Raw genomic sequence first — 22,790 nt, 5'->3', positions numbered from 1 at the left:
GTTCGTTTGGAGAATCTATGCAATGATGACTTACGTACCATTCTCTCATCAGTTTATTAAATCCCCTGGGTGTATCTATTTTGAAATAAGGCTTCCATAATTTAATTTAGATGTTAATAATTATTAGGTGGATGGTAAGGATTTAACCTCCATGGAATATTCTAGAATATTCTTAGTAGTAGTCACATATCAAAGTTTGAAAATTATCTCAAAAGTAGTTATGATCTCTGCCCTTTTAATTAAATTGATTAACTAAAAAAATATCATATGAGTGTGTCATATGAAAATGATTATGGTTTTTTGGGAATGTGGTATTAGTAAGTCATGGTACTTTAACAAAGTCTATTTATAGGTTAAGAATCTCCATAGTAAAAAATATTGTTACATTTTTTTTAAATGTATATATGTTAACTCAATATTAATTATTTTTATAACTAATAATAATATAATAATTTAAAATAAAGTTATAATTTAGTGATTTTTTTAATCTTAACAACATGAGATGTATCATAAGGTAAGTGATTTTGATGTCAGTTGGCATTTACCAACTATTTAATTACGTCAAAGACATTTTTTTAGGGAGTAGTTCTATTTGAGCCTTTGTCATTTGTCCATATCCACTTAGAGTTTGCCATGTGTTCCAACAAATCTGTCAAACCATCCATTTGTATTCTTATAATTCACAGGATATGCACTATGTTATGCCATGACAATAAATGGATATCAAGCTGACATATATGAAAAAAATTGAACTTCAAACCCATTTTGGAATGGAGGAATATTGTGCCAAAATAATCCTTAATGACAAATTTGGCCCTTCAAATTCCATATTCATTGGTCATCAAACAATTTTTCTATTCAGCGTTGCCAAAAAAAATCATGTGTCGATCAATTGGCGCCCTTGCCTCAATAACACACAGACCTCAACTCCTTTCAAAGTCTCAACTCTACATGTGGCGTCATTTGTGGGACTCAAACCCCGACCACAAGGTGACATCCCCTATGCCATCATCTACTTCCATGCAAGGCCTAATCAATGCCTAGACTTTTTATCTTATGCCCAGCTCTCATATTGGGCTTCCTTTTTGGCATTTGGGATTTACACCTTCCAGTCCTCGTTTTATAACTATCAAACAACACAACACTCTCATGAATGACAGTGTTTTCCTTTGTCACCCTAAATTACCTACCCCAATCTCTCTGCAACCTCAACCAACTCTCCGATGGGTGGTGGTGGTGGTGGTGGTGATGGCAATTGACGGGACTGGTTCTCATCTATCGGGCTCGTTATTTAATAGGGCCACCAACTCCTTTACTGGCACTCACAACAGGCTCTCGAATATTGGGTGTCAATGGTTCTCAGCCCACTACCACATACTCCTCTCGGGATTTCTATGTTGTGAAGTCCCACGAGACATCAACCTAACGTCACATCAGTCTTGCTTCCCCTCTAGGTATTTACCTCTTTGCAACACACCTTCCCCGTGGTCCTAGTGGGTGACGAAACATGTGACATAAAACTTTCCATTACTTGGCTCCATTAGTCGATGGGAATTCCCACCACCCTTCACTACTCCTCAACTCTCCAAGACTTCCTGAGTCGACAATAGAGCAGTGATCAATATGCAAAGAATGCAAAATTATCCATTTTTTGAGCCCATTCATTGACGGGGTTGTTTGCCACTCATTGGTGGACTCCGACCTTCAACATTTTTTCAGTGGATGTAGATGGCAATTGCTCAACGATAAAGGGTCTCATGCTCTGTAAACTTTTTCTTGATGTCAATTTATTGGCCCGATGACTCTCAATGGAGTACTCACGCTTTATCAACAACCAACCTCTGGCTTTTCCATACCTTTGGTTACTCGATCCCTTCACCACTTTGGACCTTTCATACTTGGCACACATATGCATATACATAGGCTCAAAGGAACTTCAGGGACACCTCTACTTGACTATGGGGCTCAACTATCTACACCCACAATCCTACACTCGTCCGAACATGAAATTCCTAGGCACGATACTCATAAAGATTAAACACAATTGGAGGATAATTACCGCAATCTCCATTAACATGAAAGATCTATACAATATGGCCAAATTTATAGAGTAAGTGGCCCTCTCACCCTCTCTTGGACCCCTTTAGTCCTTAGCCGCTCTTATTTGTTTATTTTCCTTCTCACTGTATCATATTCCTGTAGAAAATCTGTTATGTAGGTTAACCCGATAATGCAATATAAATCAAAGCAGAATAATATAACCTACTTCTACTATCAATTTGCGGAAGCTTAAAGATCGAGCTGAACAATATAACCAGAAGAAGAAGAATCAACGCATAATACACATGAAAATACTTCGAGGAAAGCCTCAGCTAAAAACACCACTATCTGTATTATCATACAAGGTGGAAATACATAGAGATTATACAAAGCCTTAGCTCTCACGGCTATCCAGCTCTCATTACAATCCTCACAGATGCTCACAGGCAATCCTGGCTTCTCTCAAGCCTTCCTCTCTGCCCTCCAAGCTCCTATTTCCTTGTGTTGTTCCTCTGGGATGATTCAGCTTCAACCAAGTGGAACACTGATCTCACACACTGTCAGAATTGCGCAATCCTCAAGGAATGATTCCTTCTGCATGCATGATTTTTCTTTATAAGAAAACACATGCATTGATAGTACATTGTCCTTGAATTTAATCTCAACTGGGTATTTCTCAGAATAGACATGCATGAGTTCCTGATGAGGGAATCTTCAGTTAACTGGAGTACACTAGTTGGGTGATGCATGCATCAACTGACTGTTAACTCTCTATTAGTTCCTCGAACAGTTTAGAACTAATTTAACTGGACTTAACTCAGTAAACTGAGTTAACTAATTACAACTCAAATATAACTCAATCTTATCTCCTTAATTTAAGGCTTGTCTCCTTAATTTAATGGATAACTCTTGCATGACTTCAAAAAGACTTCTAACTTGAATTTCTCCAACTAATTAAGTCAAAATAACTTAACTAATTATTTCCAAGTAGCTATTAAGACTAAATTCGATTTTAATTCACAATTTAATTCAAGGACAAATTAAATTGGAATATTCTTGTTGCCACATTTCAACACTCCCTCTCAACAAGAAAGGGATTATCTGCCACCCCGATCCTGTCTCTATGGAACTCGAATTTACACTTTGACAATGCCTTTGTCAAAATGTCAGCATCTTGCTCCTCTATCGAAATATACTGTAGCAACATGATCCTCCCATCATCAGCAGCTTGTTTTACCTTGTAAAGCCAACGGGAACTCACAACTGACTTGTTCTCCGGTCTCGGAACCATGTCCCAAACACTGTTACGAACTATGGAGTCATACTCCTCCACCATAGCATCAACCCAAATCGGTTGTTGCACTGCTTCCTCAAAGGAAGATGGCTCAGTCTCAACACATTCCCCAGCAAGGGCCATGTATCCAGTGTACCTCTCAGGTGACCTCCTCAGTCTACGCTGAGAAAATGGTGCTCCCACATTCTCTCTCACATCCTCCAACAATCTGTTAGCTTCTCTTGTGCGCTTCCGTCCATCTCTAGAAGACTCTGCTTGAGTGGATGTCTCCACTCCTGGAACCTCTGCATGTGGCTGCTCCGCATCAATCTGAGGCTCCTCCTCCTTAGGAACCAACAGTTCCTCCATAGCCTCTAGTTGGAGCTCCCTCTCAAGGGAAACTCGCATGGCCTTCTGCTCATCAAACTTGAGATCTTTGTGAACCACTATCCTCCGACTAGTAGGCAAGTACACCCGATAGTTGTGAGGTGTATCAGTGTACCCCACAAGTATCCCCAACTCTGTTGTCAGCTCAAGCTTCTTTTGTGCATCATTTGTCACATGGAAATATACCGATGAGCCAAAGATCCTGAAGTGACCGACATCTAGTCTCTTACCAGAGAAAGCTTCTCTGGTGTCTTCATCCCAAGTATGTGATGCAAGCTTCTATTCTGCAAATAGACCGATGTGTTGCATGCCTCAACCCACAATGAAGTGGTAGGCCTTGGTTATGCAGCATTGCCCGTGCTACCCCTACAATAGTTCTGTTCTTCCTCTCGACCACCCCATTTTGTTGTGGGTTATGAGGTGTCGTCAACTCTCGTTTAATTCCTTTCGCTGCACAGAAGTCCTTAAACTCTTGAGAGACATATTCTCCATTGTTGTCGCTTCTCAAGGCCTTGATCTTCTTCCTTGACTCTTTCTCGACCAAAGCTTTGAACTCACAAAACTTTGTGAAGGTTTGGTCCTTCTTCTGCATGAAATAAATCCAGCATTTACGAGAATAATCATCAATGAAAATCACATAATACCTTTGCTTTGTTGTGGATGCCGTCGAGAATGGTCCACACACATCAGTATGAACTCGCTCTAAGATAGCCTTTGCTCGACTGTCTCGATCATGAAAGGAAGACTTGGTGTACTTTCCCAAGGTACAACCTTTGCATGTGTCAACTTGCTCAAGTTTACCTTTGGGAAGTCCTGTAGATATCTACTGCATTATCTTCAAAGCCCCATGATGCAAATGGCCCAACCGCCTGTGCCATAACTCGCCAATGTCTTGGCTTTGCACCAATTCTTCTTTCGTACTCAATGCTGCACAATCATCTACCTCTAGTTTATAGAGATTCTTCACCCGAATCCCTATCCTCTTGGTTTGACACGTGGCTATGTGTCTTAGGAACACCTTTCCTTTACTAAAGACAACATCATAGCCTTTGTCCTCCAACATCGCAACCGATACCAAGTTCTTCTTCAGTCCATGCACATACTTCACATCTGTCAAGGTGATAGGAGCTCCATGCTCCCTCTGAAAAGCAACTGTGCCCACTCCTGAAACACTATACTTTCCATCGTCACCCATCTCTATGCACATCTTGAGGTCTTTCTCCTCCAAGGCACTGAATAAACTTTTATCACCGGTCATGTGGAATGAGGCTCCACTGTCAAGATACCAAACACAACCCATCATCGATGACATAATGCATGTGATGAGGTTAAAGTCCATTTCGAACTGAGAGGCCAATGCCTCACCTTCTGATCCTTCCAAGGATCCCTTCTTGGACTTCTTCGATGGGCAATTAGTCGCATAATGTCCCATCTCGTGACAATTAAAGCATCTCACTTTAGACTTGTCACCCTTCTTCCCTCCATGAGAAGAATTCGATTTGGAATGGGAAGCCTTCCCCTTCCCTTTCCTTGCCTTACTTGCTAAGGCCAAATTTTCTTCATCATCATCCTTGGATGAAGAACCATCTCATGTGCTCCTCCTGATCTCCTCCTGCATAAGATCCAACCACATTCATTCCCAATCCGGCAGTTTCTCCCTTCCATTCACAGAGTCCTGGTAGCTATTCCAACTCTTTGGAAGGCCAAGGAGAGTGAGGCTCACCATATCATCATCGGCAGTAGTTATTCCCACACTGCTAAGCTCATCTCTGCAGGTGGTGAGCTTGTTCAGATATGTGGAAATAGTATCGCCCTTCTCCATCTTGATTCTTCGAAGCTTATCCTTGAGCGCCAATTTCCTTTGGTCGCTACTGTTCTGGTAGAGGTCCTTCAATGTCTTCCACATTGAAAATGGAGTATCCTTCCCATGGAGACTCGAGACAATATGGTCTCGAACTCCCTCAAGGATGATCTGTCTCACCTTTGCCACACACTTCTTCCACTCAGCCAACTCTTGTGCATTAGTTGAAGCTGGCTTTTGGATTTCTTCATCAATGAATTCCTTCAAGCCATTGTCTTCTAATACGGCCTCCATTCTATCTTTCCATGCTATGTAATTTGAGCTACCTTCCAAGGCATACGCGAGTCTCAAGCCATAGAACGCCATTAGCCAACCTTGAAGTATGATATGGATTTGATTTGCACCTGTAACCGCGAACTTCAAACTTCGAATTCTCTTCTCAGTATATTGTTCACAGCTCCGATAAAACTTGGCTCTGATAACATGTAGAAAATATGTTATGTAGGTTAACCCGATAATGCAATATAAATCAAAGTAGAATACTATAACCTACTTCTACTATCAATTTGCGGAAACTTAAAGATCGAGTTGAACAATATAACTAGAAGAAGAAGAATCAATGCACAATACACATGAAAATACTTTGGGGAAAGCCTGAGCTAAAAACCCCACTATCTGTATTATCATACAAGGTGGAAATACATAGAGATTATATAAAGCCTTAGCTCTCACAGCTATCCAGCTCTCTGTACAATCCTCACAGATGCTCACAGGCAATCCTGGCTTCTCTCAAGCCTTCTTCTCTGCCCTCCAAGCTCCTATTTCCTTGCGCTATTCCTCTGGGATGATTCACCTTCAACCAAGTGGAACACTGATCTCACACACTGTCAGAACTGCGCAATCCTCAAGGAATGATTCCTTTTGCATGCATGAGTTTTCTTTATAAGAAAACACATGCAACTGATAGTACATTGTCCTTGACTTTAATCTCAAATGGGTCTTTCTCAAAATAGACATGCATGAGTTTCTGATGAGAGAATCTTCAGTTAACTGGGGTACACTGGTTGAGTGCATGCATGCATCAACTGACTGTTAACTCTCTATTAGTTCCTCAAACAATTTCTAACTAATTTAATTGGACTTAACTCAGTAAACTGAGTTAACTAATTACAACTCAAATATAACTCAATATTATCTCCTTAATTTAAGGCTTATCTCCTTAATTTATGGGATAACTCTTGCATGACTTTAGAAAGACTTCTAACATGAATTTCTCCAGAAAAGAACTCCTCTCCTCTTTGAAACTTTCATTTTCACATGAAACAAATATACTACGACAATTATTAATTTCCAAAAAATTATTACTAATCATAAGGATGATTGATTTATCTTCTTCATGACTATCTACAAAAATGTAGGCAAATGTCTCTCCATGTGCATCAAATTCAAGTTCATCCTCCACGGCTTGTTGATGAAATTTCTTGTTGTCTTCATCCTTTTCACTCTTCTTGCTTGTAGTCTTCATGCAATCCTTCCCATCAATTTCGATCAACATTGCATTTAAATGTTGACCTTCCTCTCATATTTGGATGTATTCATAGGCCAACTTTGTCTTGCCTTTTGCACTAATAAGTCCTTGCAATTTCTCCCTCATTGTTGCATTTATTGACAATGTATGGGTCTCGCCTTGATTTCTTGTATGAGGTAATTCTACCTCATCTCCCTTCAAAACAAAATTAGGGTTTTGTTCTTCTCTTTCACCTCTCTCCATCTTTACGAAAATTGAAGATGGTTGTCCATCTTTATCATCCCTATGACCTACAACCATACATAAAATATCAGTTTTGAAAATACGAGATTCTTGAGTCTATGGTGATGCTTCAGGCATCAATTCGTCATGTTGATCTCCATTTTCCACACAATCTATGTGACTCTCATTTAGTCTCTTATCAACATCTTCATCATCCTCTCCAAGGATACTTTCTTGCCCGGGTTCACAATAGTAAGCTTCTTCTTCCTCATACTCAATTGCTCTGATTTCCTCTTCCCTCAACTAGGCTCTCATTACACGCCTTAGCCTCTTCCTCAACTTTCTTACGAGAAACTTCTTAACAAGGCATTTAACCTGCTTCTTCATTCTCCATCCATATTTATGGTCTCCTTCAACTTCCTATAGCAACATATTCACTATTTTCAACTACTTCTCTATCAAATTCTTCTTGGCTCAACTTTCTTCTCCCTATGCCATTTTCTTTGGCATCTTCTCTTATTTTTTTGTGGCTCCCTGTTAATTTTAGTTAACAATGGTATGTTCTATGGTTGCAACAATTTATTCAATGTCCTTTAGTTATCCCAATGACAATTTCCAATTTCATTTCCAATAGCAAACACTTTAATCATCACATTGACAAAACTAAAGATAGAACATGAACAATAAAAGCAAAAGACAAAAGAACCCAAGTATTTGGTGGATGCCAGGGAAAAACCCCGAGATGGGGAAAACCCTTTGATCAATTATTCTTATTATTATATCAAATATTCGGTAAAGAGAGAGAGTACAATAATAGAGTCAAAGTCAAAATTGACTTGCCAAATCACTGTCCAAAACAACCCTGTCAAATCTACAATTTTGTCCCTGGTCGATAGCAGTCAAATCAACAACAGCGTGTGCCCTAACCAGTCAACGGTAAAGGATCAAAACAACCCTTTAGCAGCTCGGTCAAAGTGCATTCAACTCAGCCTCCTTAGTCGGTCAAATAATAGTCAAAACAATCCTCTTTAGAGAAGTCAAACTCAGTCAAACAAAATTCAACCCTACGGTCAAACAGGCCTATGGTCGGCGCAGGTCAAACAACCCAAAAAAATATTGATCTTTGTGCCAATGAATGTGGCCTGTTGAGACAAAAATTATCCTTGAAATTGAAGTCAAAAGGTGTCCAGAAAATCAAAATCAACACTGGTCAAACTCTGGTCAAATTGTAAAAAAATTCAAAAATTTCGGCCCTGTAATTTTTTCCTCCTTCCTACCACACGTGTGAAGAAATCAGATGCCCAATGAGGTGTACGAACTAATCAGATGAGGAGAGAGAAGAATGTGTGAGTAGATGAAGTGGCAAACGAGGGTGGAGGTCTCTCTTATTTATATAAGTCATTGAAGGTCAAGAGACATGTCCATTGGGCTTCATGAGCCTACATGATGATGTGGTCGACCTTGACAATTTGCACATGTGTGGGCTTGACCTCAAAAACATATTTCTCCTTGTCTAAATTTGATGATCTTTAGGTCAATTTTGGTCCTCTCGAAAGGAGGAATTCAACGCAATAATTATATCCATCAAATGAGTTGTTCAAAGTGGAATTTGGCCCTATTTTACAATTTTAACACTCCCTCTCAACTAGGGAGAATTCCACCTACCAATCCATCCATCATCATTCCATCATGTCATCATGATCCATCTCATCTCAACTCTGTTGAACATTGATATAGATAATGAAGAAGAATCGATCGAGAGTGAATCACAAGACCTTACCACTCTCCACTGACAGAAGGAAATCCAGGGGTAGAACCCCAACCAGACTTAATCCAAAGTGATCAAGTTGTTGAACACCATGCCTCCTAGACATAGGGAGTGCGGCAGTACATGATGCACCCATCTATAATGCCATGGTCCCTATCCACTTTTCCCAACTCATTATCCAGATGAGAGGTACTTCCCATGAGTCTCCGACTACATGGGTAGGATGTATGTTGGGGCATTTGCAGGAGAAGGTAAACCACTCATCCTGCTCATATGTCATAGGAGAAGGTGAACCACTCATCCTATGCATATATAATCAATTGTAGTGGAAGGTGAACCACTCACCCTGTACACAACATACCTATAGGGGAAGGTGAACCACTCACCCTATGGTTGCTCATAGCTCCAAGAAGTATGCCAAGCCCCCAGGAGCTCCCATAGCTAAATGTCCAACTTAAGCGGGACCATTATGGGAGGGTCCTTCCACGACTCCAAGTCTCTCTCAGAAGGCTAAGAATTTGACCTTCCTCAAGGGCTTCATGAGGATTTCAGCAACCTGATCATCAGTCTTGATGTGTTGGAGCCTAATTTCTCCCCATTGTACCATATCCTAGATAAAGTAGTACCTAATATCAATGTGCTTGGAGCGGTCGTGGAACACGAGATTCTCTAAAATGTGAATCCCACTCTGCTTATGGAAATAGATAATGGTGGTATCCAACAAGTGCTCAAATAGCTCACTGAAGAGATTCCTCAACCAAACAATGTCACAACAAACCATACTAGCTGCAATGTATTCGGCCTCGGCGGTGCTTAGAGCAACCGATTTTTGCTTCCTGCTCATCCATGAAATTGAAGCAAACCCCAATGAGAAGCAACATCTCGATGTGCTCTTTCTATCTACCACATTTCCAGCCCAGTCAACATCAGAATATCCATGAAGCCTCAAATTCCCGACAGTGTATTTGAGCCCATAGTTGATTGTGCCACGAAGATATCTCAAGAGATTCTTAGCAACAATCTAATGTATGTGATGAGGCTCAACCATAAATTGACTCAAAGTATTCACTACGAAGCATATGTCTGGTTAGGAGTTTACCAAGAACATCAGGCCCCCCATAAGTTTTCTATATTCAGAAGGGTTTGTCAATTCGGACCTAGCAACACTTCCACATAGCTTCTTGAAGTTGAGTTCCATCGAAGTAGACACATATTTGCAATCCACCATCCCACATCTCTCTAGCAGTTTCACAATGTATTTTCCTTGTGAAAGGAAAACCTCACATGGTTTTTTCCAGACCTCCAGACCTGAGAAGTAATGCATCAGTCCTAGGTCCTTCATCTCGAACTCAGAAGTCAACGCCCTCTTGCATTGATAAAGGAGAGGGTCTGCACTAGTCAGAAATAAATCGTCAACATAAAAGACAAAAATAAGAGCCATTTCCTTTTCAACCTTAAAGTATAGGTTTGGATCAGCATAGCTCATTGTAAATCTCATCTTCATGAGATAATGGTCAATCCTCTCATACTAAGCCCTAGGGGCTTGCTTCAACCCATATAGAGCTTTCTTCAACCTGCATACATGTGTCCTTCGATCTTGTACTTCAAACCTTTGAGGTTGTTCCAAGTACACTTCATCCTTAATCGATCCATGCAAGAAAGCAATTTTGACGTCCATTTGATGTAGGCTCCATCCTTGATTGGCAGCAAGAGAAATAATAGATTGGATAGTGGTATATCGGGAAACCGATGCAAATATCTTGTCATAGTCCTTCCTTTTGAGAGAAGCCACAAGAAATGAACTTGGCCTTCTATTTTTCAACACTCCCATTAGCTCCATGTTTTATTTTGTAAATCCATTTTGAGGTGACCACGGGCTTGTCCTTGGGTCTAGGCACCACGTCCCATACATCATTCTTCATGATAGATTCATATTCCTCATTCATTGCATCCTTCCATACTTGGTGCTTTACGACTTCTTTGAATGTACATGGTTGATCTTGAACAATAGTACTCATGACAACCAAGTACCCTTGATACCTGTTCGACTTCTTACTTTCGCGCAATGTCCCTTTTGGAGTAATATGTCTTTCAACATCTTCGAGAGTATCTTTGAGCCATAGTGGTCTTTTCCTTGAGGTAGAGGGATCACCAGGAGGTGGATCAATAGGATCCATCAGACCATCAACAGTGGGCATAGGCTCATCTATCAAAGGTTCATCTTGTTTTTCTATGGTATCATCATCATCCTTCCTTGGGATAGGGAGATTTTTGGCTTTCCCAAGGGAATATCTTCATCAAAGGTGAACGTCAAACGTCATGTCTCACTTCCACATCTCTTTGACCAGGTACATAGATCCTATATGATTTTGAATTTTCACTGTAGCTGACGAATATTCCTTGCTTCTCAGAAGCTTCCAACTTATTCCTTTTCTCTTTAGGCACATGAAAATACACTAGACAACCAAATATTCTAAAATGAGAAACATCAGGTTTCTTACCAGTGAAAACCTCCTCAAGTGTCTTGAAATGCAAATCTTGATGTGGTCTCCTATTTTGAACATATACGACAGTGTTGGCATCTTCTCCCCATAAGAACTTTGGTGGACCTTGATCACAGATCATGGCATGGGTGGCTTCCATGATTGTTCAGTTCTTCCTTTTAGCAATGCCATTTTGCTCAAGAGTGTATGGAACAATTGTCTCCCTCTCAATTCTAGCCTCTCTGCAAAATTCATTGAATTCATTTGATTCATATTTGGTTCCATTGTCGGTCCTCAATATCTTGATATTCTTCCATATTTGATTTTCCACCAATTCTTTGAAAGAACATAACCATTTGAACACTTCATCCTTTTTCTTCAAGAAATAGATCCATGTTTTGCGTGAGTATTCATCCAAAAATATTGCATAGTATAGGTAGCCTCCTAATGAAGTTAAGGGTAAGACACCAGACAGGTCACAATGGACCAATTGAAGAATATAGGTTGTCTTGATTTCACTAGAAGGGAATGGTCCCTTTGTATGTTTCCCAGCTGTACAACCCTGACAAACACCTTCATGGTTCATATTAAACTTGGGCATACCTGTGATAATCTTCCTTACCCAAGATAAGGCTTTGTAATGAAGGTGGGAAAATCTTCGGTGCCATAATTCACATTGAAGAGAAGTATCACTCGCCAAAGCTCCCAAAGGACTTCCACCAACTTGATAGAGACCATCAACCCTAAATCAAAGACTAAATGCATATTTAGGGTTTCTATGCAAAATATGTACCTTTCCATCAATGAATGCTACCATGAAGCATTTATCTTGCATTGCAGAAATAGACACCAAGTTGTTCTTCAAATCGGGCACATACAACACTTCTTGTAGATGGATGGTTTGACCTTGGTACAAGTGCAGAGTGACAATACCTATCCATTTCACGAGGTAGGTGGCATTATCTCCAAGTATAATCTCTAGATTAGTTGTATTCTCAATCAAATTTGAGAGGGTCTCTTTGTATCAAGTGAAGTGCCTTGAGGCTCCACTATTAATCAACCAATGATCCAAAGTATCCAGAGTAGAGGCAGTAGATAGAGCGGAAATACGACAAAATTCATTTTGTTTTTCTACAACATTACTTTCAACATACATGGCATTTCTTGTCCTTTTGGGAGGTCGACCATTTCCATGTCGAGCAATGGGAGCATTCCTCTTTCCTTTGTTGTTGATCTCGTTGTTCCTTTGATTGCCATTGCCTTTGAAATTGTTGTTGTTTTTGTCATCATCCTTTGGAGAATTATTCTTGTGAGGGCACTCTCTAGGATAATGGCCAAACTTGTTGCAATTGTAGCACCTTCCTTTTCTTCCTTCTTTGAATCCCTTCTTGGATCCCCTCAAACGAGGAGATAGAAGAATGTGTGAGTTAATGAAGTGCCAAATGAGGGTGGAGGTCTCTCTTATTTATACAAGTCGTTGAGGGTCAAGAGACATGTCTATTGGGCTTCATGAGCCTACATGATGATGTGGCCAATCTTGACAATTTGAATATATGTGGGCTTGAACTCGAAAACATATTTCTCCTTGTCCAAATATGATGATATTTAGGTTGATTTTGGTCCTCTCAAAAAGAGGAATTCAATGTAATAATTATCTCCATCAAATGAGTTGTCCAATGTGGAATTTGGCCATCATTTCCAATTTTAACACTTCCTCTCGAACCTTTGCCATGACCATTAGTGGTCATCTCTTTCTCCTTCTCTATGAGTTTCTCCATGCTCAATGGTGAGCTGCAAACAAGCCTCTACAAACACCTCACCAAGATTCTACTTAACTTGGTCTTTTCGTATCAATGGTTATATTCTCTAAGACATTTTGAGCTTCCTCTACTTGTCTAAGCTCCTACACTCTACCCACATCCTTTGGACAACTCTACCCACATTCAAACTATGGAGCGGTCACAACAACTTATACCCAACCTCAGTTGGAAGTTATTATCCTCTTCTCTACTTCAAGGGTTACCACAAAATTCCTTCCCTCTCTGCAACTACCCTACACATTAATTAAATGAAAAACACCTAAGATTGGTTACCTCTCAGATCTTGTCAGATCTGCACTCTCAAGAACTTATGGGTTCTTGCTTCACATTGCTACGAGATTCTTCTACTATCAGTCTTCTCTAATTGTATTTGACAATTCTCCCTAACTCTGCTCCTTGGCTAGAATTGTCTTCTACCTTGTACCAAATCTTTTGTGCGATATCTCTCCCTTAGTCATGTACAAATTCGTGCTTTCACCTTTCAACACACACTCATATTTATTATTAACAAAACAAATATGTTACCTTTGTGCTTCCTTCAACGCTTCTATGCTTATATGCTCCCCTTCAATGTTTTAGACATTTCATTGGTGTCTCCCGCAACTCTATCCTCTCGGGTTGGTCTCCTTCTAGCACTCTCAATAGTTTCCTTGACTCTGCTATGATCTCCTTCTCTCCTCAAATAGCATCATTATGCTCTGGATTCTTGCTTCGATACCACTTGATGCATCCAAGCTCTAATACCACTTGATGTCGGAGATTGAACTACCTTTCTTTACTCTTTGTCATTTGATCTAACAACTATACCCACATTTAGACATGGCCTAAGGTTATTTTCATTTAAATCAAGATTATCAGTCGAGAACATTCCAATGAGTAGCATTGATTGGTTCCCTTGCCTCAACAATGTGCATGCCTCAACTCCTTTCAAAGTATCAACTCAACATGTGGTGCCATTGGTGGGATTCGAAATCACAACCACAATGTCACATCCCCTATGACATCCTTTACTTCCACCCAAGGGTTAATCAATGCTCAAAAATTTTCTCCTACACCTAGCTCTCATAATGAGCTTCCTTTTTGGCGTCTAGGCTTTACTTGCCTCAAAGTATCCACAACCTTAATCAAATCTATGATGGGCAGTGGTAGTGACAACAATTAATGGGATTGATTCCCATCTATCAAACCCATTAGTTGACAAGGCTGCCAACTCCTTTACGGACTCTCGAATCTAGGCATTGATGGTTCTTGACGCATTACCATGTACTCCTCCTGAGATTTCCGATGTCTCGAAGTCCCACAAGACATCAACCTAACATCACATCGATCTCACCTCCTCATTGGGTCTTGGCCTCTCTACTATACACCTTCCTCGTAGTCCTGGTGGGCAATACAATAAGTGATGTAAAACTTTCCATCACTTAGCTCAGTTAGTTAACAGGACCACTTGCCTCTCTTTACCACTCCTCAACTCTCCAAAACTTCCCAGGTCAATGGTGATATGCAATGGATGGGGAATTATCCATCTATCGGGCCCGTTAGTTGATGGGAATGCATGTCGCTCATCGGCATACTCCGATCTTCAACATTTTTTTAATGGATGCAGATGATGGTCACTCAATGATAAAGGGTCTCATGCTCTGTTAACTTGTTCATGACGGCTCGAAGGTCCCTTTTTTGGCTCAATGCCTCTTAGTGGAGTGGTTTCACTTTATTAACAACCAACCTTTGGCTTGTCCATATGATTTCAGATTAACTCTCTCTTTCACTTACTCGGGCCCTTCACCACTTTGGACCAGTCATACTCGCCACATATATGCATAAGCTCACGGGAACTTTACGCACACCTTTGCTTGACTGTCTATACCCGCAATCTTGTACTCGTCCTAACATGAAATTCACAGGCATAATACTCATAGCAACGATCTACCAATTCCAACACAGAGATTAAACACAATTGGAGGATAATCACGTAGTTTCTATTAACATGAAATATCTGTACAATATGGCCAAATTTACACTGTAAGTGGCCCTCTTGCTCTCTCTCATACGCCTCTAGTCCTTAGCCGCTCTTGGTTTTTTCTATTCCTTCTCACTCTATCTTATTCCCTATCTCCCCCTGCCATACTTACCACATTTCTACCAACATAATAAAAATCAAAATATCTATTACCTTATGGGCTTCATCTAGAATTTTCCATCTTCTAGAAGAGACACAAAATATCTCAGCGTGTTTGTTTGGTTGTTTTACAATGTGCTACATGGCCAAGAATGCCAACTCATAAAAACTCCCTAACAACCTAGATTCCTTCTAGAACTAGGACACTTGCCCTTACATGATAAATTCATAATTTATACAAAATTATGACTAAGGGACCTCTCTCTCTTTTGGAAGTTTCATGACCCCTTGGATCTCGACAAAAATGGCGGATTTGGGGTTTTATGCTCCTATATCAGATTTGAAGGGGAAATCACAAACTATGTTTCTACAGTGCCTGTCACTAAACAACTGATCACAGTAAGGCTTGGCAATGTGAAGGACATGAGAGATGGTGGTGATGCTTTCATTCAAAACCTTGTTCATTCCTATTACAATAAACTTTCGGATAAACAAAAAAATACACTATATCAAAGAAAACATAACTGAGAAACAAACAACTAAGAGAAAGCTCTTGTATCCTTAAAACATTTATTTAGTCCATTAATCAACGTAAAATTTAAATTTTTAACTTCATATGCATTTGAAATGAACCATATCATTCTGCCTTTCCCATTTGATATCACTAACATTTCTTTAATTAAATAAAGAAAGTTAAAAAAATACTTCTCAAACATGTCATGATTAAATATTTCATCCATTATTAAAGCTAGAAATTATATTTTAAGTGAAGGAATCGTATATATACCGTTGTTATATGTAATTGAATGGATTCTTATAATTATGCCTTTTTCATTTGATATTTTTTAATTGAATAAAGAAAATATTCTAAAGACATTTATGATTAACATATTTAACATGGTGAGTTATGTTTATGTCTCTCTTTTTGGTCAACCACCTCCCATTTCATTTTTGAAAATGTAAAAAAAGTTACATAGGAATTATATGAATGATTTTGTTGTAAAGAGGATATATAAGGGTACTTTCGATGTTGGAAATTTCATTATTACTTTTAAAAAATTAAATGAGAAAAAATAATTATGGCCAAAGGATTTTTTAAAATGGGCGGTTTTATTTATAGCTTCATCATTTGTCCATAGCCACTTAGAATCCACTTTGTGTCCAACCACCATCTGTCAAACCATCCACCTATCTTCTTACTATTCACGGGCCAAACATATTCACATTTTGATTATGTAACCATCCAATTCATAACTTTGCAAATTAATTTGTTTTGGAGACCACCAAAATATTTCTAAAAACAATATGTTAGGCCTTTTCCTACACATTGATTACCATAATAGGACCTATTAACATTTTAGGAAGCTGAAAGTAAGGAGACTTACATGGTTTGTTTTTAGTTCCTATGTGTAACAACCCCGGGTTAAAAGTTCATGTAATAAAGTTAAAAAAGGCAAAATAAGACCAAGGTCACGGGACACGTATTCCAAGCTGAATGTTGGGCAAAACATCTTAGTGGGTGCTCATTTCGGTTTATTATGGTTAAGGAAATTGGTGAAGGCAAAGTGGCATTAATTGACATTTTATTTATGAAATAAAGGAAAATAGGAGAAAAGGAAGGCGAAAGGTCACAAAATTGCATGAAGAGGAAATTGAAGAAAATAGAGGCCTCAATAATAAAAAGGCTTTTGAGGATTAGTTTGTAACCTTTTGTCAGTTTTAGCTTGGAGCTCTCTTCTATTCTCTCTCTCTCATACTCTTGCATACTTAGAGCATTCTTGGAGCACTCTAGCATTGGGGAAAGACAAGAAAGTAAAGGGAAGCAAGGATCAAGCAAGGAAAAGTTAGATCAAATAGTTTCAATGGGAATACTTGCAGGTAACAGGTTGCATGTGTGATTTCCTAGATGGTTAGCGAATGCATGGTACATGGATGTGTGTATTTGGTTCTTTTGCTATCATTGGCATGGGTTTTGCCACGTGTGACAATAGTTTCAACCTTGCCTTGCCATTTCCAGATAACCATGGTGTGATGGGGTTCTTTTATTTGGTCGAGCTTTGGATTGCTAGATGGTTTTGGAATCGGGTGAGGTGGTCTCAGGAAAATTCTCAAGGGCCTAGGAATCCTTTGATTGGTTTTGGCGGGATTGCGGTAAAGCTCGAGGGTGGAGACGGGTAAATTCCTCAAGGTATTGGTGAAGAAATTCGAAGGCATCCAAGCTTGTTTTGGGGCTAGTGATCCCTTGACCAGTTTTGGTGGGATTGCGGTGAAGCCTAGTATTATATGTTCTTGCTTTAGGCCTAGTGATCCCTTGACTGGTTTTGATGGGATTGGCGTAAAGCCTGGTTGTTTATGTGCTTGTTGGGCCTAGGAATCCCTTGAGCATTTTGGTAGGATTACGGTAAAGCCTGAAGGTGGAGGTGGTTTAATCTCTAGGAAGCCTCAGTTGTTTTTGTCTTGAGTCCCACATTCATGCTTGGAATATGACATGAGGGTGATTGGCTGAAAGAAAGATTTGGTTTAGCCCAAACTATGGTCGAGTGGTATGTGGAAGTCCTTGACTTGGTTGGCTTTTGCATATGTTAATAAGAGCTCTTTTTCTCTTGTATTTCATGAGTATTTGTACTTCTTATTACGTGACTTTGATGGTTATTCTATCATGGCTATTATTCTAGTTATATGCTTGTTATAAGCATGGTTTCATAATAGGTTCTAACTATGGCTCTTGATATGCTTGATTTATTGAATGCATGAGCTAATATATGTTATTGCAACTATTATGAGAGGGCATTAGACCTTCTTGATGATTCTTAGATAAGTATCATACCCCCTATGTTCAGATATGCATTCATGACCTGTATATTACATGTTCTCAATATGCTTGACGAAATCACTGTCATGGTTAGGCCTGGCTAGGTCAAGTTTTGATCAAAGTTTTGTATGAATGGTTATTTCTTGATGTTCATTATCATTATGGAAAGTCTCATTGAGTTTTGGGCAGTGGCCTAGAGGCTGACCTGGAATTTAGGTTCAAAATCCGGGACCGAATGGTCTGAACTAGACATTTTGGGCTGCAATCGCTGGGATGCAGGCTTATGCATGCAGTTGGAGGCTCCCAACCGCATGGATGCCTTGCTGTGGGAGTGGTTGAGGGCTCAAGGTAAGGAAAAGGTGGTCCAACTCAGGATTCGGCCACTTGGGTTGGTTGCTCAACCTCTGAGTGACCTGTAGACCATGTAGGATTTGTTGAGATGTCAGTTTGTTGTCAGTTGTCGGCCCCCCTTCCTTAATGGGACCTAGGAGGTTGGCTCATGTCATAGTAGCTCTTTGTCTCATGTTTACTTGACATATTAGTGAAAGTGGGTAAATGTGGGAGGGATGGTTACACTGTGAGAGGGCCTTTGTTACCACGTGTAAGTGAAAGTTGAAAAAGATATGAACTCTACTCATGTTTAGATGGCTTTGTCATATGCCAAGGTCGCTTCTTCTATTGTCTCAAATGTTCCAAGCCGCATTCACTATTCTTGTCAAGACAAATATATTATTTTTGATGTGAATTCCCCCCATGGACGCCTCTACACCCCTCTATAGTGTGCCTTTGTAGGTAGGGAAGTTGTTTTCCCCTTTTTGAAACTTTGGCAGTGCAACAATCATTTACTAGGAGAAAAAATGTCTTTGATTAGCATCTTCTTCCATGCTCAATCACTATCAAAGGATTGGGAGCCTTCATAACAACTTATTGAATTCATGTGTACTAATTACAACTTCCAAACAATTGACATACATTAATTTCAATGCGCTCTTCGATTGCATTGAGGTTCCATCTAATTTGAGCCTAACCTTCTCTCCATTAATATTATTTGCTTCATAATTTAGTGACTCCATTGAACTCATACTCTTGTGACCTTCTATGGTGGCTGCTATTTCACTAGTTTTCCCTTTTTTTGCATGTTGATGTAATCATTCATGGTCATGGCCATTTTATGTTTGACATGCCATGGAGCGTTGAATGGAAATGGATGGATTGGATGGGTCATATTTCACAAATCAAGGGCCTTAAATGGCCACACGTTTATCTAGTATTTAATGTAGATTCTATGTGACTTATCTATCTACAACCTATGTGTCATGGTTGGGGATTACAATTTGTAAGGTAGAAGTAAGAAGACATCACCGACAAAGCCACCCACTAGAGTAGCATCGAGAACAATAACACACATGTGACTACTAGCAAGAGAGGAATCCCCATCTCAAACAAATAAAAGCATCAAAAATTTGAAGCCTCATTCTAGCTATTTATGGGTTTAGATTTATGCATGGTATAGATTTGAGGGGCAACAAGCCAAGGTCAATGACAAATAAAAGAATTGCGATTTTGGAGACATAGTCGATGTGGAGGCCTTCACTTTTATTTCTTACTTGCAAACCACCACCAAGGTTCAAGGTTTGATTCTCATCCTAACAATGTACAATTAGCCATTTTTGTCTTTAAATAATTGATTTGCTAACACAAAAGCTCTTTGGTGTTCATTTGAATTGGTGGTTTTCTACCTTTAATTAAATTGTAATAATAACACATGAAAATATCATGATACATATTGACAATCTATTTCCTTGTGCCCAAAAATCATTATTTAGTTGTTCTTGAAAACACTAATTAAGATGGACTTAACCGGAAAAAGGAAAAAAATAAATAAATAAAAAAAAATCTCAAAACCTTCTGCCTTACATCTTACCCTTTTCGACAAATCATTTTCATTTAAAAACACAAAGCGCAACTTTTATAATACAAAATTTGTTCATGTTTTCTTCCGTGAAAAAAATCCAACTTTGAACAATACAACCATCAAACAAAGCCCTACTCGTTCAAAGCCCTACTCGTTCAGTGATTGTGGCAACCAATATTGTCGAGCTTTGAGCCACACTCTTGCCTCATCCTTCATGCTACATAGCTCCTCATTTTCGTCCCTTTTGTTGCAGAGATGACGTTTATTCACTTGATATGCAAACGCCTGAGGATCCACCAACTCCCACTATCCCATCACTTGTCAACAGCGATTTCCATCGTTCCTCACCCTCGTTCATTTAATGAAAATCCCTGCATCAGATTCGCCAATTTCTGCAACCAAACAGCAGTCCCATTCACAACTACACCAGACCGGGGTGTTGTCACAGAATTTCTGATCAACAAATGCGGTTTAACATACGAAGAGATCACAAAGGCCTTTAGACATAATAATACCAAGCACTGTCTCCGTGCAAAATCGACTCAGAATTTAGAAGAAATTTTGGAGTTACTAAATGGCTGCGGTTTGACCACCCCTGCCCAGATTCGAAAGGTGGTTCTTTCCAACCCTTTCTTTCTCTTTGCTAAATCCGAAGGAAACATAAAGTCTAAACTCACCCTCCTCCGGACTTTCATGAAGGAAGAGGATCTATATAAAGTACTTATCCGCCGGGCACGGGTATTTACTCACCAAGAGAATAAATTTAAATCTGCAATTTCAGTTTTTCAAAGATTGGGCGTTGAAGATCGGGCGCTATCAGAATTAGTGGCCCTTTACCCTCCTTTGCTCGCGTCTCGAGAGGAAAGAATTATGGAGTCAGTGAAACTGGTCGAGCATCTGGGGCTCAAGAAGGGATCTAAGATGTTTGCAGTTGCTATGCGTGCGTTTTTGTGTGTACCAAAAGAAACCATAGATATGAGACTTCAGTGTTTGAGCAGTTCTGGGTTCTCAGAGAAACAAATTTTGCAATTATCGCCATGGATTGTGGGCCGTACAGAGGAAAATTTGAAGCGCCACATAGATTTTCTGGTCAATTCTGTTGGACTCTCTTTGGATGATTTCGTTACGAGTCCAATGCTGTTTTCATACAGCTTGGAGAAGAGGATAATTCCTCGGTACAGAGTACTGGAGGCATTAAAGTCCATGCAGGGTTTGAAAACAGAGACGAGTTTCCGAATTATTGTTGTGATGCCAGAGAAACGTTTCTTGGAGAAATTTGTTAATTCCAACCACCAATCTTCCTCGATTCTGCGAGATATTTACCATGGTGGGAAAGCTGGCAAGTGGATGATTGACAAGGATTCATACAAGTGCGTTTCTCAGTAACCGTAGATTTACCAACACTGTGACACTAAGCCAGAAGCTTCAATGTGACTTTTACTGTGCTCTACTTAGACACTAAGCCAGAAGCTTCAATGTGACTTTTACTGTGCTCTACTTATCTTTTTAAAGTTCTTTTCTTCGGCCAGAGAACAGGAAACTCCACTTTTTAACGGTTAGATGGCTTACTTAGCACAAGAAGACACCAAAAAGGATGCTTGCGACCTGAAAATCATACCGCTTCCAGTGCACAGTTTCGACAAGCAGATTTTAAATGGGAGCAATTAAACAGCATTGCTTCATTATTTTCAATTCAAGGTACAGCTGACCTTCCTTCCTGACTTGCATTGCATTTAAACGTGTAGTTAGACATCTAGTATCTGCACAGGGAAGGTAAATAACTAACACTGATCGTTAGGAACAGCAGACCTTTTGTTGTCTATTGTGAACTCTTGCATTTATGAAGGAAACTTGCTATTTCACTTCAGAGATCAAGCTGCCTCTAAATCATAGTTGTCTTATCTTTGCAAAAATACCAGAGTTCATCGACTCTTAACATTGAAGAATATTGTTGATCCTGTGTTCTTGAAATATTTATGGATTTTATTCACGGTGTTAAATGAGTGGTCCAGTTGTGGTCGACAATTCGTGCTTCACCTTTTTGATGTTCTCGTTGACTATCCTTATCAATATATGTATTTTAGATAGGAAACAGAGTACTTGGTCCATACTAGTGCTTTTGGGTGATTTCTTATCAGCTTTGTACACGTTGCCTTCCTCTATATATGGGCAAAATGAAATTTAAATTTCTTATTAGCAAGACTCAAACCCAAATAAAGTAATTTACATGATTATAATCTTTTAATGCTTGTTTCTGTATCATTGTTCTGATTTTAATGTGTCATGGGCTTGCAAGGGGTCATTTTGTGCAGGCCTTCAGTGTGAAATTTTCAATCTATTGCAACAACTGGAAATTAATTTTCTAATTGAATATTATTATGTGCAGTTTATTTGCTACGATAAAGAACGAATAAAATCACAACTGCAATTTTCACTAAAATTAAGAAATACGTTGTGGAAATAAATTTGGAACTGAGAAAAATAGAGCACACACAAAATAAAATTGACAGCGTTATTTTTTGACAAATGTCCCCAGAAAAACCCAATGTGGGAAAACCGGTGCAGCAGATAAGGGTTTTGTTATTAATATGTAGCAGCAAAATCTAAGTACAATATCTAGAT

At 39.3% G+C, this 22,790-nt stretch overlaps 1 protein-coding gene across 1 annotated transcript; it reads left to right on the top strand.

Annotated features, from left to right (window-relative positions):
• The first annotated feature begins 20,235 nt into the window (after window positions 1–20,235).
• On the top strand, window positions 20,236–22,168 carry LOC149207026 (uncharacterized). Its single transcript, XM_089395630.1, has one exon. The coding sequence runs from the start codon at window positions 20,424–20,426 to the stop codon at window positions 21,552–21,554; it is 1,131 nt and encodes a 376-aa protein (XP_089251756.1). The 5' UTR covers window positions 20,236–20,423; the 3' UTR covers window positions 21,555–22,168.
• Window positions 22,169–22,790: the final 622 nt, after the last annotated feature.

The sequence above is a fragment of the Pinus tabuliformis genome, chromosome 1_2, assembly GCF_031772625.1.
Source record: "Pinus tabuliformis cultivar Carrire ecotype Pingquan chromosome 1_2, CPIR1, whole genome shotgun sequence".
NCBI lineage: Eukaryota > Viridiplantae > Streptophyta > Pinopsida > Pinales > Pinaceae > Pinus > Pinus tabuliformis.
Note: the sequence above shows the minus strand (reverse complement) of the source record. Positions and strands in the feature narration are given on the sequence as shown.